The 16,122-nt window shown below is 39.6% G+C and overlaps 1 protein-coding gene across 2 annotated transcripts in view; it reads left to right on the top strand.

Annotated features, from left to right (window-relative positions):
- SMG1 (SMG1 nonsense mediated mRNA decay associated PI3K related kinase) overlaps nt 1–16,122 on the top strand; it is a 112,422-nt gene that overhangs the window by 21,775 nt on the left and 74,525 nt on the right. The window contains exons 2-4 of one of the 2 annotated variants that reach the window (XM_079794606.1): nt 7,711–7,768; nt 12,468–12,631; nt 14,423–14,578. In XM_079794606.1, coding sequence (XP_079650732.1) covers nt 7,755–7,768; nt 12,468–12,631; nt 14,423–14,578 — 334 coding nt within the window. In that variant the 5' untranslated portion in view covers nt 7,711–7,754. The remainder of the gene's footprint in view (nt 1–7,710; nt 7,769–12,467; nt 12,632–14,422; nt 14,579–16,122) is intronic. The other variant, XM_079794605.1, reaches the window with a different exon arrangement.

Here is a 16,122-nt window from a genome sequence, read left to right as displayed (position 1 = left end):
AAATTTCCTTGTGCCTCTTTGTAGTCAACTTCTACTCCCAGCCATTGGTAACCAATGATCTTTTCCCCCCTATAATTTATCTTTTCAAGAGTATCATCATAAATAAAGTTCTTTAAATTGTGGTAAAATGAATATAAAATTTGCTATTTTTTAATTTAGTGTTATTGAGTACATTTATGATGTGCAACCATCACCACTATCTAGTTCCAGAACTTTCCATCACTAAATGGGAAACCTGTATCCATTAAACAATCACTGCATTCTCCCTTCTTCCCAGCCCCTAGCAACTATAAGCCTCCTTTCTCTATGGATTTGCCTGTTGCGCATATTTCATATAAATGGAATCATACAATATATAGCCTTTTGTGTCTGGCCTCTTGCTTAGCATAATCTTTTCAAGGTTCATCCATATTGTAGCAGGTATCAGTACTTTATTCCTTTTTATGGTTGAACTAGGGGCCCAGTGCACAAATTCATGCACCTTGAAAGGAACTGTGGGCCGCGAGGCTGCAGTAGGCAAGGGGCGGGTCTTGGCCCATCCTCTGTGCCCTCACCTGGCCCCTCCTGCCACAGTCCCCAGTCCCCTGTCTGCCCGCAGCCCGGCTCCCATGCGCTGACAGTGCAGGCCCTGCTCGCACCCGCTGACAGCGTGGAGCGATTGAGGCTGATACCAGGAGCGGGTGCAAGTGGGGCCAGCACCATCAATGGGTGCTAGCGGCAGCTGCTGCCCCGATTCCCTCATGAGCAGGGGGAGGTAGAGAAGCCCTCAGGGGCGATCAGAGCCAGTAGCTGCTGCTCGCACCCGCTGTTGGCGCCGAGCGATTGGGACTGGTGCCAGGCACTGGCAGTGGGTGCAAGCGGTGACTCCAGCGCCGGCTGCGGGTGCAAGTGGGGCCAGAGCTGGCAGTGGGTGCAAGCAGCGGCTCTGGCACCAGCAGCGGGTGTGAGTGGGGCCGGCGCTGGCAGCAGTTGCAAGCGCCGGGCAGGACTGTAGCATGCGGGAGCAAAGAATTTTCAGCAACCACCAGAGGCTCGCCCCAATGACAGCAACCAGCACCCTTCCTTGGTCTGGTGCCCCCACTCACCTGCTCCACCATCCGCTGCAGTCGATGCCTGCCATGTTTCACACACGCCTACTGGTGGTCGGCGCAAGTCATAGTGACCGGTTGTTCAGGTGTTCTGCCATTCGGTCTATTTGCATATTAGCCTTTTATTATATAGGATAATATTCCATTGCATAGATATACCACTTTTGTTCATCCATTCATCCTTTTTTTAAAAAATCTTTATTGTTCAGATTATTACAGTTGTTCCTCTCCCTCCCTCCCCCATAGCTCCCCTCCACCCGGTTCCCACCCCATCCTCTTGCCCTTACCGCTCCCTCCCACTATCCTCATCCATAGGTGTACGATTTTTGTCCAGTCTCTTCCCGCACCCCTCACACCCATTTCCCCCCCCCCCCAGAATTGTCAGTCCACTCCCTTTCTATGCCTCTGATTCTATTATATTCACCAGTTTATTCTGTTCATCAGATTTTTTATTCACTTGATTTTTAGATTCACTTGTTGATAGATGTGTATTTGTTCATAGTTTTTATCTTTACCGTTTTCTTCTTCTTCCTCTTCTTAAAGAATACCTTTCAACATTTCATATAATACTGGTTTGGCGATGATGAACTCCTTTAGCTTTTTCTTATCTGTGAAGCTCTTTATCTGACCTTCAATTGTGAATGATAGCTTTCCAAGATTAGTGGATTCCTAGAAGAGACTGAGCAAACCTTTAAAGGCTCCTGAAATAATAGGACCAGAGAGGTGGGAAGAAATAAGAGTATAACATCCCATAAGCCAAAGAAAGAGAAGAATCCAGTTACTTTAAATTCTCAGGATCTGAGCACATAGGAATCTTGTAAGAATATTTTAAAATGGTTTTTATTCGGCTCACCGCATTCCTCTCTGCAAGGCACCTTTGTGCAGGCCACAACCTGCTCAACCCTGTTCAGCAGCACTGTAAAAGCTGCTGAGAGGATGAGTAAGATGATGCCTGGATTATATCTTGGATTTGGAGGTCATAGATGGTTTTGCCAAAAGTGATGGTATAGAAATTGGATCAGTGAGGATTGAGGAGCTAGTAGAGGTGAAGAAATGGGAGTGGAGAGTAGAGACAACTCGTAGTTTGACTGCAGAGAGCGAAGGCAGATTGTTGGTGGAGGGATATGTGGGATTGATGAATTTTTTATGGTGTTTAAAAAATTTGTTTTGTTTTGTTAATCTTCACTGGAGGAGTGAGGATATTTTTCCCATTGATTTAATATATATATATATATATATATATATATATATATATATATGTATATATGTATTTTTTATTATTATTATTTTTTTTTTTACAGAGAGGAAGGGAGAGGGATAGAGAGTTAGAAACATCAATGAGAGAGAAACATTGATCAGCTGCCTCCTGCACACCCCCTACTGGGGATGTGCCCGTAACCAAGGTACATGCCCTTGACTGGAATTGAACCTGGGACCCTTCAGTTCACAGGCTGAAGCTCTATCCACGGAGCCAAACCGGCTAGGGCTGAGTTTTTTTTGTGTGTGTGTTTTTTAAGAGAGTGGAAAGGAGCGGGGTAGAGGAAAGAGAGAAACATCAATGGGAGAGAGACACATTGATTGGTTGCCTCCCTCATGTGCCCTGACTCGGGGTGGGGATGGAACCTGCAACCCAGGTACGTGCCCTTGACCAGGAATTGAACCCACAACCTTCCAGTGTGCTGGCTAGGGCTGTTTTTGTGTTTTTAAAGAAGAGACATTAGAAAGTTATATATTTAAGGAGAGGATTCAGTTTGGTGGGAAAACTTAAGAGATGGAAGTAGATGAAGTTGTAATCAAGGCCTCTAGAATTGGATGCAGGTGAGAGTTTGTGAGTGTGAGTGTTTGAGACAAAATGTGTGGAGGCAGTTACAGTATTTTGGAATCTGAAGAGAATGGGGAAGTTCTAGATAATGCATGTAGCAAATGGGAGATGAACATTGAAGTACCTGAGAATGTGGTGATTACTGATGGATGATGGATAATTGATAATTGGGTTTATCCATGGTTGGATTTTGCCAGATTGGTGTGAGGAAAATATTAAAGGAGGTTTAGGGGATTGGCAAGAGTGTTATTGAAATGGTAGAGTAGCCCTATCCTGTTTGGCTCAAGTGGATAGAGCGTACGGACCAAAGGGTCCCAGGTTCGATTCTGGTCAAGGGTACATGCTCAGGTTGTGGGCTCGATCCCCAGAAGGGGTGTGCATGAGGCAGCCAATCAATGATTCTCTTTCGTCATTGATGTTTCAATCTCTCTCTCCCTCTCCCTTCCTTTCTGAAATCAATAAAAATATGAGGAAAAAATGATAGACCATGAAATCTACCCTGGTTAAAAAGGAATGAAGAAGGAACAAAGTACATAGACTGGGAAAAAGTAGAAAGAGTCACTGGAATTAAAGTTACTAAAAAAAAATTTAGAGTGGTATTGAGAAAGACTGTGAGTAGACAGTTGTCTAAAGCAAGTCATTGAAGCATTGAGCAAGGTGAACTGAAAAGAATGGGTGGGATTTTTTAAAAAATTGATTGATTGGCTGATTGATTTTTTAGAGAGAGGGAGGTCGATGTGAGAGAGCAACATTGGCTGCCAACTGTACGTGCCCCATGAATACGCAACCTAGGCATGTGCCCTGACCAGGAATCGAACCTACAACCTTTCAGTGCATAGCATGACGGTCTAACCAACTGAATCACTGACCATGGCGGGTGTATGGCATTTTAGAGATCATAAGTGAAAGTTCCTACTTTTTGATAGGAACAGTTTTGGTGAAGTGCTGACAGTGGAACACAGATTACAGATAGTTGAAAAATGAGTGAAGGCAAGGAAGATAAATTTTTCTCAAGAGATTTGTCTATGAAGAGTCTAGAGACAAAGTAAAGACTAGAGAGTTCTTATTATATGCTGACTAGAGGCCCGGTGCATGAAATTCGTGCACGGGGGCGGGGGGGGTCCCCTCAGCCCAGCCTGGACCCTCTCCAATCTGGGACCCCTCGAGGGATGTCCAACTGCCTGGGATTGGGCGGAAACCGGCAGTCGGACATCCCTTACACAATCTGGGACCGCTGGCTCCTAACTGCTCACCTTCCTGATCGCCCCTAACTGTCCCCCCGCCCCCCTGCCAGCCTGATCACCCCTAACCGCCTCTGCCTGCCAGCTTGATCGCCCCTAACTGCCCCCTCACTGGCCTGGTCTCCCCCAACTGCCTCCCCCACCCCCACCGGCATGTTCGCCCCCAACTGCCCCCCCTTGCCGGCCTGGTCGCCCCGCGCAGCCTGCTGGTCAGTTGTTGGGTCATCCCTCACTAACCCCCCTGCCGGCCTGGTCACCCCACGCAGCCTGCTGGTCAGTCGTTTGGTCGTCCCTCGATAACCCCCCTGCCAGCCTGGTCACCCCATGCAGCCTGCTGTTCGGTTGTTACTGTGAGGGCATTGTGACCAATTTGCATATTACCCTTTTATTAGTATAGATGCTGTGTTAAAGAAAAGGGGGAGGAGATCCCAGGCATATCTTAGAAGATAGGGGGAATGTCTGGATCCAGAGGGTTGCTGTAGATACGAGGTGTACCTGTTCCATTATGTAAGGGTGATAGAAAGGCTGTGTGTGCAGATGGAGGTGAATTTGTGGATGTATTGGAAAGAAGTTGGCAGCAGTCTCGGAGTGTTGAAGAACTCTAAAGTTAGACCTGAGTTTGAGTTCTTCCTCTTGCCATTTACAAGCTGTGCACCTTTAGGTCAGTAATGGAACGGTAGTTACCTCATCTGTAAGATGGTAACTGATAGGATTATGTTAAGGGTTATAATAAATGTATGTAAACTGCTTGGTAAGTTGCCTACCAGACATGTAGGAGCTCAAAATTATTAGCTCTAATTGAGAATGCTATAGAATGGTTTGTTCACCAGGGGTTTTCTAATGAAGCAGGGATCTGTAAGGTCATCCACGGACAGTGCTGGGAAAAGGAGGAAGGTACAGAAAGTTTGAAAACTGTTTTGGAAAGGTGAGACCCCCCTGGGTAGGGAAATGTGCACAGCATTGAAGACACAGTTGTCAGAACTACATGGCAGTGGTGTGTTCACCAACCTTTTCACTGAAGACAATTGTGCACCCGAAGCAAAGGTTAAGATCCAGTGTAGTGCCCTCCTAGAGTTAACTTGCTTTGTTTCTCCCTCTGGTTAGTTTGATTAGAAGTCTGCCATTAGAGGGTGTATGAGATTCCTTGTAAGGGAAATAAACTACAGCGGGTCCTTGAATAATGTTTTGGTATAATGTCCATAAGATACCATAGGATCTTATCTCTTACTTATATCAATTAGGTAATATTGGTTTTGTTCTATGTCATTTCACTTAAAGTTGCAGAACCTATTGACAGTGTTAAATGAGGACTTCCTGCACTGAAAGTCAGTTCTTTATTGTTTGCTAAAGATATTATTAAAAAAAATTTAGTCTTTAAATTATGGATTAAAATATACTCAGTGGTTTAAATATAGGTGCAGAGTTAGAGGGGGCATGATCCATAAGACCACCTTTATTTCTGACAGCAGTTGCGAGTTGGGAGGACTAGGATAATTCACCAGAACTTAAAGAACTCATTGAAATCTTATACTCATGGTTTACAGGTTTTTACAGCTAAAGGATATCGATTAAAATCAGCCAAAGGTAAAGGTGGATAGGATAGTATAGGAAAGTTGTAAATGTGGAGCATCCAGTTGTTTCCCTGTGGAGTTGTGAACAGTATTACTTTCATGGTATTGATGCATTACAATAAGCGTGGAGTATTAACCCCAGCTTTGGGTGTCCAGAATTTTTATTGGGCTCCATGATTGACTGCCCACATGGCTGAATTTAGTCTCCAGCCCTTCTGGAGATTGAGATGATTCATGTGACTGAAATCCCTTACCATAAAATGACATTTTCTGGTGTGGCCCTAAACCCTGGTGAACAGTAACACTCTTATTAGGTATGACGTTCCAAGAGTTTAGAGATTAACTTCCAGGTAAAGGCTAGACCTCTCTTTGGGAAAGGTAAAAGGTCTTACAAGTTTACAATAAATGTATTTTTGTATTTTGAGTCCACAGTGGCTATTTAGTTGAGAGTTTGAGTAATACTTAAAAATTGGTAACAAAGAACCTATTTATAGACACTTAATACTTAAGGAGCTAAGGAAATTTTATCAAGAATTTATATAAACTTAATATTTTTTAATATTGTAAAACTGATGTTTCATTTACAAGTTTGGCATGATGGTTCAATTCTGTTTCATTAAATTTGAACTTACTATTTTCTCCTATAAGAAGAGTTTCATGTAATGAAATCCCTGAGCCTCCCAAATGAAATTTTTAGCCCTAGACTCATTTTAGAGTAGTGTTTCTAATGTGAAAGTGATGTACACAAGGCCCAAGGTTATGCATAGTTTCACCTTTTTTCTTATTTCTCATGAAAGCATGTCTGAATCCAGGTGAGTAAGAGACATCACAGGGATAACCTTGAATTTATATCTAAAAAAGGTAAATCATTTTCAAGTGATATTAACTGTTAGTATGAAAAACTTGGCATATTCTACAACTGCTTTGTGACAGTGACACTATCTTTGAGTACCATTGCTTTAGCAGGGGTGGGGAACCTTTTCTCTGACAAGGGCCATTTGGATATTTATAACATCATTTGCTTAATATAATACCCTTAATATAAATTTATGTTGCTATGAAAAAAGCTTCTAGATTTATTGAATTTCAAGTCACGCCTGTGGTTGCTGTGGCAGGGCCAGACTAAATGATTTCGCGGACCTTACATGGCCCGTGAGCTGCACCTTCCCCACCCCTGCTTTAGAGAACAAATGCATTCCCACCTCATTGGCTTTAGTACAATCTTATTTCCTGGTTGATACCCATTACAAATTAGATCTCACCATGAGAGCAAAAATCCCTTAATAACCCTACTTAAAAACAACTTGAAGCAATATGATGCTTATTCCCCTGGCACCACCAGGTGTGGTGTTTGCATCAAGTCATTTCAGGGTGCTTTATGGAAATGCTTCCTGATAGGGAATTCCCTGGCTTCATACTTCCAGAATGGTTCTTTTTCTTTTCTTTTCTTTTCTTTTCTTTTTTCTTTTCTTTTCTTTTCTTTTCTTTTCTTTTCTATTCTTTTCTTTTCTTTTCTTCTTTCTTTCTTTTCTTTTCCGGTTATTCTTTATAATGCTTATAAGAACTGGACCATAAGACCACATTTATCCAGGAGATACTATCCTGTAATACATGGTGGATTGTTGATTTGAGGTCTGAGGATTTGGGTCATTCAAAAATGAATGACTCCTCAGATTTGTTACATTTTCTATATACTGAGAATAGACCACTAAAATGAGCGGTAACTATATTTGCATGTGATTTGTATGTTATAAGGAACATTTAAATTTTTCTATATATTAAACTTTTTTGGGGGTTGCCCGCTTAAGCCTCTCTATCCTCTGAGGAACAGAGTGGCTTTCCATTTCAATTTTTGCTTCAACATATGAAACCTAGAGGGCCATAGTTTGACTAAAAGCACCTAATCCATGAATGATATTTGCTTCATGTGTGAACAACAAATGTTTTAACCCACTGCCTTCACTAATATTGTAACTACTGTCTTACAGATTGACTTGATGCAAAACATCACAAAGGCTCCATATTATACAGTATGCGATTTTTGAGGTATGAGCTTTAGAAACTTACCTCTCGTGTGGCATGTACATCAGGCTTTAACTTCAGTTTAATCATTTTGGGGAAATTTATGCATTTCTTTTTTTCTCTCCATAATATTTTTAGAGTATTAAAGGGGCTATGGAGGTATTTTTGGATCCTTGCTCTAGGATTCTTAGTCTCAAAAGATACATTTTCTTTTATCACTATATTGAGATACTAATTCTGGCAGATGATAGCTTTTTCAGCCCTTATAACTAGCTTAACATTTATGCCTGCCTCTTTGTGTTCAAATCTGCATTTCCTATTTTGTGCCTTTGATTGCCTCATTTTAAGTGTTCATTTCTGTTCTTTAACAGTTTTCTGTTTATTGGACTAGGATAATCTTGTTGGTGATTACAGCCTGATACTGACTTTTTTTTTTTTTTAAGACCTAAGCAGTCTAGAAATTATAAAATAGAGATCTTGTGTAAATGCTGAACCATTTGTGCTTTTGTGTTCAGAATACCAGTAACTTGAATTCTGGTTGGAAATGTTTTAATGAGTTAGTATTAAAAGAACTTGGCAATTAGGGAGTTTTTAGACAGTGGTTCTACCCTAGTGAATATTTTGATTTATATCTCTGAAAACCCAAATTCTGGGGGCGGAGGGGAATCTTGGTGGTCATAACTCATGGAATTTTAAAAACCTGTATTTCTAACAAATTGGGAAGTCACTCCTGTTTCTTGTGTGGTTGTTTTTTTTTGTGTGTGTGTTTTTTTTTTTCAATTTAGTTTGAAATCAGTACTCATTAGTCAGAAATGTATTTGTTGGTAGGAGTAGATTGCTTAATTTCTTCAATGAAGAACTTAGAAGCTGCTATATATTGAGCATAAGAACTTACTTTTATTGTCGTCATATGTTCATGAACTACTTATACATTATTTGTTAGACTGGAAACCTTGAGTTAATTTAGTACTATGATAATAGAGTGTATGTACACTGTAAGCTGAGTATTTCTTAAGAATTCATCTTCTTATTTAAGCCTCACAACAACCTTCCATATTAGATAGGTATTACCTCTATTTTAAGCCAGAGACAACCAAGGCTTGGTGATTAAGTACCTTGTGCAAAGTCATACGTACTTTTTCGGTGCTTGAGCTGGGATTTGAGACCAGATCTTTTTTTAGATCTGTATTTTCTACTGCTTTAAGTCTACTGCTATGCTACCAGAAAATAATACAAATATTTAACTCTTAAGGGAAATATATGTGATACATAAACATAATGAAAAGGAAATTCAGATATTTAAATATTAGTAGACCTCATTTATCTAGGTGTTTCAGAATTATTTTACTTTATTCATTTCCTAATAGCTTTCTTTCCCAGGTTGTGTTAGATGCCAAACATACAGAAAGTTCAAAACCTGTTAGAAAAGCTCATATGCTCTCTTTTATTTTTCAATTCCCTTTATTTTTTTTATTTTTTCAATTCCCTTTAAATTAATGGTATGTTATGGATTATTATAGGTGAATATTTAATGTGCTATTTTTGGATACATGGGGAATGTTTTTACATTAGTTTTTTAAAAAAGTCCTCATGCTCCATTTAGTGTTAACGGTACTTAAGTACTTATAGACTTAGTATACTTAGAAAATATCCTCATACATTTTTCTTGAAATTTCATTGATTTTGTTTTCCCATATGTTGAAAGTACTAAGCTTTGTCTAGCAATTAATGAACCCTATATGTTTGAAGAAGATACTCCATTATGAAGTCTTAGTTCTTCTAGTATGCTAGGGTTACGGAATTTTAACAAGTTTCAAATTGAGAGCCTTTAGGAATAATTTAAACTTGTGACACTTAGGTATCCAAGTTTAATTGGACTTATTGTTTGTATTCTATATTAACAATGGTTACAGAAATACAGATCAGGTGTCTGATTGAGCCTGTGCAAAGTTTCATGTTTAGTATTTTTGTGGGTGAGGGCAATGAAAGGATGATAACTAAATTAAATATATTTACAAACACTGCAGTCATTTTTATTAATGGGGTAGGGTCATGGGGATTGAGAAATAGAGTAGCTTCTGCTCTTGTCAGTGTCCTTAATTTTTCCAAATAATTATGAGTTCAGAAGGTGTTTTCAGTAAGTATCATAAAAGTGATTTATTTTCCAAAAGGCCGTTCTTTTCAGAAGAAATATCACCAGGAGAGGAACGTTTTAAAATGTTGCCATATGGTATGTAGTGTTGTCTTATTTGATACTTTATGATTGATGCTTGGAAGAATAAGGTTCATGAGAAATTATCAAGCTTAGCTCCCTATTTTACTGATGAGGACATTGAGGCATAGAGCTGATCCTTGGATAAGGACACTAATTTTTACCCTAGAACTGTACCCCTCACTTATTAATATTCAAGTATCCAGGATTATCCTGAATAATGCTTGATTTTTAAAAAAAAATATTGATTAAATTTAGAGAGATATAGGAAGAGAGAGAGAGAACGAGAAACATTGATTTGCTGTTCCGCTCATTTATGCAGTCATTGGTTGATTCTTGCATGTGCCTCACTGTGGATTAATCCTGCAGCCTTGGTGTATCAGGACGATGCTCTAACCAACTGAGTTACCCGTCCAGAGCTGACAATGCTTGATTTTTATATAGATTATGAACTGCAACCTTCAAACTTAGCTTTATTGGGTTCCTGATATCTTTCATTTTCCTCACTTTTTAGAATTTTAATAGATATTTTTTATAGTTAAGGAATCTTCGGTAGAGCTTTCAATATTGCAATTCATTAGAATAATCTTACTTTGCACCTAATGTGTTCTTTCCTTATATCCATCCCACTGAACTTGCTTTCAAATGTCATTCTGTAATTTATTTTCCATCAAATAAGTTACACATTCAGGTGAGAGAGAGAATGCCATATTGCCGTGAGGCAGTACTTTAAAAGTATTTTGGGCCCAGCTGGCATGGCTCAGTGGTTGAGCATCGACTTATGAACCAGGAGTTCACTGTTCGATTCCTGGTCAGTGCACATGCCCAGGTTGTGGGCTTGATCCCCAGTGTGGTGCATGCAGGAGGCAGCCAATCAGTGATTCTCTCTCATCATTGATGTTTCTCCCACCCCACCCCCCACTCCTCTCTGAAATAAATATATATGTAAAAAAAAATAAATATATATACACACACACACACACACACATATATATATATACATATATATATAATTAATTTGGTAAAACTTTGCAACTGCCTCATATGTTGCCATTGTTTTTTATAACTGGGAAGATTAATTTTTCCCACCAATTAAATCTCCCCTGGGAGAAAGAACTACTTCTTGTACCTCCTGCTCCTTCCTCTCACTCTTCCTCTCTCTCTAGGTGGTACTTACTCTATGGTTGCCTTGGTATCACCTTGGCTTTCAGAGGCCATGTCTTCCACTGAGTTCATAATTTAGGGATTCACTTCCAGCTATGCTCTCAGATTAGCTCTCCTCTCACCAAGTAGTCTTTTGTTGTTGTTGTTTAAGGTATTACAAATAGTAGTACATAGTCTCCCTTTTTTTTTTCTTTCTTTCACCAAGCAGTCTTGAAAGCAGGATCACAATCCTCTAAAGTCTTAACAGGAAGTCCTGAGTCCTCCCCATGAAGTGCAGGATCTAAGAGCTACTCGGAACGCTAAACTCTGGCCCTCCTTCTGCCATATCACTCTATGCCACTGTCTACAATTGACAGGGTCACTTCCCAGATAGGCAAAGGTAATGGGCAACTGAAGATAATTCCTTCCATATTCCTAAACATGAATCAGACAAAAGCCTCTTTGTTTAGGCATTCTCCCCAAGGAACTACTTTTATCAAGTCATGTGAAGAGAACCCTGGACCAGGGTGACCAAGTGTCCCAGTTTGCCTAGGACTGAGGGAGTTCCTAGGACATGGGACTTCAGTGCTAAAATCAGTTAAGTCTTGAGCAAAGTAGGATAAGTTGGGAATCTTAATCCTGTAGTTACTCATATTTCTAAATGGGTCCTTAGGTAGTAGAAGGAGCTGAAAAATGGGCATTTCATCCATTGACAGACCCTTCCCAGTTGAGACTTATTAGACACTGGAGTGCTTATTTATAAGAGTAATGGTTTAAAAAATATAAAAGGTGGAGAGAAGAGAGGCTTATATAAAAGAAAGATTTAATACTTAGGCCAGTGATTTTCAACATTTTTCATTTCATGGCACACACTAATTACTAAAATTCTGTGGCACACCAGTCTGACCAAAAAATAAGGTGTAGACCTGGCCAGTTTGGCTCAGTGGTTGGAGCATGGGCCTGAGGACTGAAGGGTCATAGGTTTGATTCTCACTCAAGGACATATACCTCGGTTGCAGGTTCCCAGCCCTTGTAGGAGTGTGTTCAGGAGGCAACCAATTAATGTGTCTCTTGCCCATCGATGTTTCTCTCTCCCTTCCACTCTCTCTAGAAATCAATGGGAAATAAAAAAGGTATTAATTTTGATTCATTCACACTGGACAGCTGTTGTTGTATTGGCTGTTGCCATATTTTTTTATTTGACAATCTAAGAGAAAAGAGGTCAGTATTCCTGACTAAATAGTCTGGCATTGCATGTTTTAAAAATTCTTGTGGAACCACTAGTGTGCCTCTTGCAGCACACCGGTTGAAAATTACTATTGAAATATTTGTTTAAAGTTCTAATCTTATACTCTTCTCTCTTTACAGAACTGATAGTGCATCAGCCGACCCAGATAATTTAAAATATTCTTCATCCAGAGATAGGGGTGGGTCTTCCTCTTATGGACTGCAACCTTCGAATTCAGCTGTGGTGTCTCGGCAAAGGCACGATGATACCAGAATCCACGTTGACATACAGAATGACGAAAAGGGTATATATATATTTCCTTATTGGTAGGGGCATGTTTTTTAACCTACCCATCACTCCCTCCCCTTTCTCTACCTTCTGCACCTCTTCTAATATGGTTAAAATATAGCTATTTTATATTTAATAAAATGTCAAAGTAAACAGCAGCTCATAATAGGCAGCACACCATGGTGCAGAGGAAAGAAACCCTGGACTTTAGAGCTAGGTGGTTTAAAAAACATATGTATATAAAATACAGTGAGACTTTAGACACTTCATAAGTTTATCCCCTTAAATTGAAAAAATTAAAACACTCTTTATATACATATAATACAGAAATGCAGTTTCCTTGCCAAAAAAGAAAAATACAGTATCACTAAGGCTGAAGTCTCTGTCTACTACCATCTCTCCTCTAGACTTGCCAAAAGTGTTTTGTTTTATTTATTTATTTATTTATTTATTTATTTATTTATTTATATTTAGGGAGAGAGGAAGGGAGAGAAGGATGGAGAGAGAGAGACAAACATAGATTTGTTGTTCCACTTATTTATGCATTCATTGGTTGATTCTTTTTTTTAACACGTTAAGCCCTGTGTCAGTCATCGGTGACTGACACTATCCGTCCGGAAGACAAAACAGGGTGGGCGCTTAACGTGTTAAACTATATTTTATTGATTTCAGAGAGGGAGAGAGAGATAGAAACATCAGTGAGAGAGAACCATTGATTGGCTGCCTCCTGCACACCTCCTTCTGGGGATTGAGGCTGCAACCTGGGCATGTGTCCTTGACTGGAATTGAACCCGGGACCCTTCAGTTCACAGGCTGATGCGCTATCCACTAGGGCAATGGTCGGCAAACTCATTAGTCAACAGAGCCAAATATCAACAGTACAACGATTGAAATTTCTTTTGAGAGCCAAATTTTTAAAACTTAAACTTCTTCTAACGCCACTTCTTCAAAATAGACTCACCCACGTCATGGTATTTTGTGGAAGAGCCGCACTCAAGGGGCCAAAGAGCCGCATGTGGCTCGCGAGCCGCAGTTTGCCGACCACGGCACTAGGGCATTGGTTGATTCTTGGATGTGTCCTGATCTGGGATCAAACTCACAACCTTGCCATATCGGGATGACGCTCTAAACAACTGAGCTACCCTGCCAGGGTTGTCCCAAAAGGTTTTTTGTGTTTTTTTTTGTTGTTGTTGGTTTGTTTGCTTGTTTTTAGGTATTTTTATTGATCTTTATAGAGAGAGAGTAAGGAAGAGGTAGAGAGGAAGAAAAACAACAACATCAGAACATCGATCAGCTGCCTCCTCCATTCCCCTGCAAAATGGGGTCAAGCCTGAAACCCAGGCATGTGCCCTGATGGGGAATCAAACCTGCAGCCTTTCAGTGCTCGGAATAATGCCCAACCAACTGAGCCACACCAGCCAGGGCCCAAAAGTTTTTTGTTTTTTTTAAATTTATCTTTATTGTTGAAAGTATTACAGATCCCTGCCCCCCCACTCCCATCCCCTTGACTTTCTCCACCCTGCTCCAGTCCCCTCCCCAGGCCATGGTTATGCATATATGCATATAAGTTCATTTGTTAATCTCTTCCCGCCCGGCAAATCTGACTTTAGTTTGCATTTCTCTTATCTTCTATTGAAGATATTAAAATGAAATTAAAAAATGGCTTCAAGGCCGGCAGCACAGGGACAGGTAAGAGAAACAAAGGCTGGTTGAACTGTAGAATAGGTAATAAGATCCTGAACTCTCAGGAATTCATTGAGTGAAACCAAGAGCCTTATTTAAATAACATAAATGTTGCTGTTTTTAGGTGGTTACAGTGTCAATGGAGGATCTGGGGAAAATACTTATGGTCGGAAGTCGTTGGGGCAAGAGCTGAGGGTTAACAATGTGACCACCCCTGAGTTCACCAGTGTTCAGCATGGCAGTCGTGCATTAGCCATCAAAGACATGAGGAAATCACAGGGTAAGACGGCAAACTGCGGATCACACACATGTTCCACAAAGAACTGTATCTCCTCTTCTCCTAGATACCTTATTTTGTACTAATACCTTGCACATATGTGAATTGGTTAATTTACTCTGAGTTGAAAAACCTGTGCACATGATAATTTTTTTTTGCATTCCTTTTCCTATGAATTAAGAGTAAAGTCCTACCAGAAAGTTTTTAATACTTTTTAAAAGAGAATTCTGTTAAAATAAGATTGGAAGACTGGGTAAGATTTTAAAGAAAGGTTTTCCTGATGATTGTGGCTATTGAATGTGTACAGTGGGCTTCTTATTGCTGAATGTCTTTGAATCCTAATGCCAGTGGGGGATTTGGGTATACATGGAGTGGACCCTTTCTGAAGTTAAATACACTCATGCCATTTTCTGCCTTATAACACAAGCCTCAGTGTATATAGATAAATTACCCTGAAAATTCAGGCGATGAGTGGTAAAAAAAATTTTTTTTCCTAAAAGAGAAATTTATTGTATTGGTAAAACTGAGTGTGAAATCAAGATTTCTGATTTATATACTTAGTTGGAAAGAGTTACTCTTTGGACATTTAGTTTATGACTTTTTCCATTGGGGTGTGTGTATGTATGTGTTGTGTGGATCTTGGTGAACATTTTTGTGCATATAGCTTTTGGAAATGATTTTTTTAAAAATAAGTTTCCAGAAGTAGAATGCTAAATCAGAAGTTGTACTGTTTCTAAATAGTGTTTGAAGTCTTAGACTTATGTGTGATAGAAATTGGAAAGCGACTCTAACACTAAGTTAGTCTAATTCTTTCTCCTCACAGGCTCCGAGTTATGCAGTTGGCAGAATTGTAAATAGAACCTAGGTTTCCAGCCTGGTATCCTAATGACATATTCTGTATTCATTCTTACTGAAATATTCAATGGGCTAGGGATTTCAGAAATTCTTAATTCTTGTCTCATATGTTGTAATTTCTTTTATTGTAGTTTTTCTTTCATGCTTTAGAGAGAAATGAAACTGTCAGACCCTTTGGCATGGTTTGTTAATGTACATTGGTTAATTATTTAATATTTAAATGCATCTTTATTTATTGTCAAACATTGTTTGAGCATTCCCACTTGTTCTTATTAAAAAGTAAAGGGAAGAAAGTTCTGATTTGCCACTTTCTGAGTGGCAGCATACCTTACACATAGTAGGTAATAGTGAAACATGATTTCAATTCATCAAAACTTTGTGCTAGGAAAATGATCATAATGTGAACAAGAGGCTCTGAGCCTTCCAGTGGGATACCTAGGTGAGAAATAGAAACATATAGCCTGTTTCTCCCTGGTTGAGAATTTACCCCTAACCTATCGAAGCCTTTTACCATACCCATGCTCTTTACTTGGAAGTTGAAAACAGTTTGGAATAGATCTGAAGAAAACAATTTCTAACCCTTTTTAAAAATTCTTTCTTGAAAGTCTTACCCAGTCTTCTAATCTTATTTTAACAGAATTCTCTTCTGATTCTCTCTCAGCTGATCCTCTAAAATGAGATATTTACTGAGG

Source organism: Cnephaeus nilssonii (assembly GCF_951640355.1).
Source record: "Cnephaeus nilssonii genome assembly, chromosome: 2".
Lineage (NCBI taxonomy): Eukaryota > Metazoa > Chordata > Mammalia > Chiroptera > Vespertilionidae > Cnephaeus > Cnephaeus nilssonii.
Note: the sequence above shows the minus strand (reverse complement) of the source record. Positions and strands in the feature narration are given on the sequence as shown.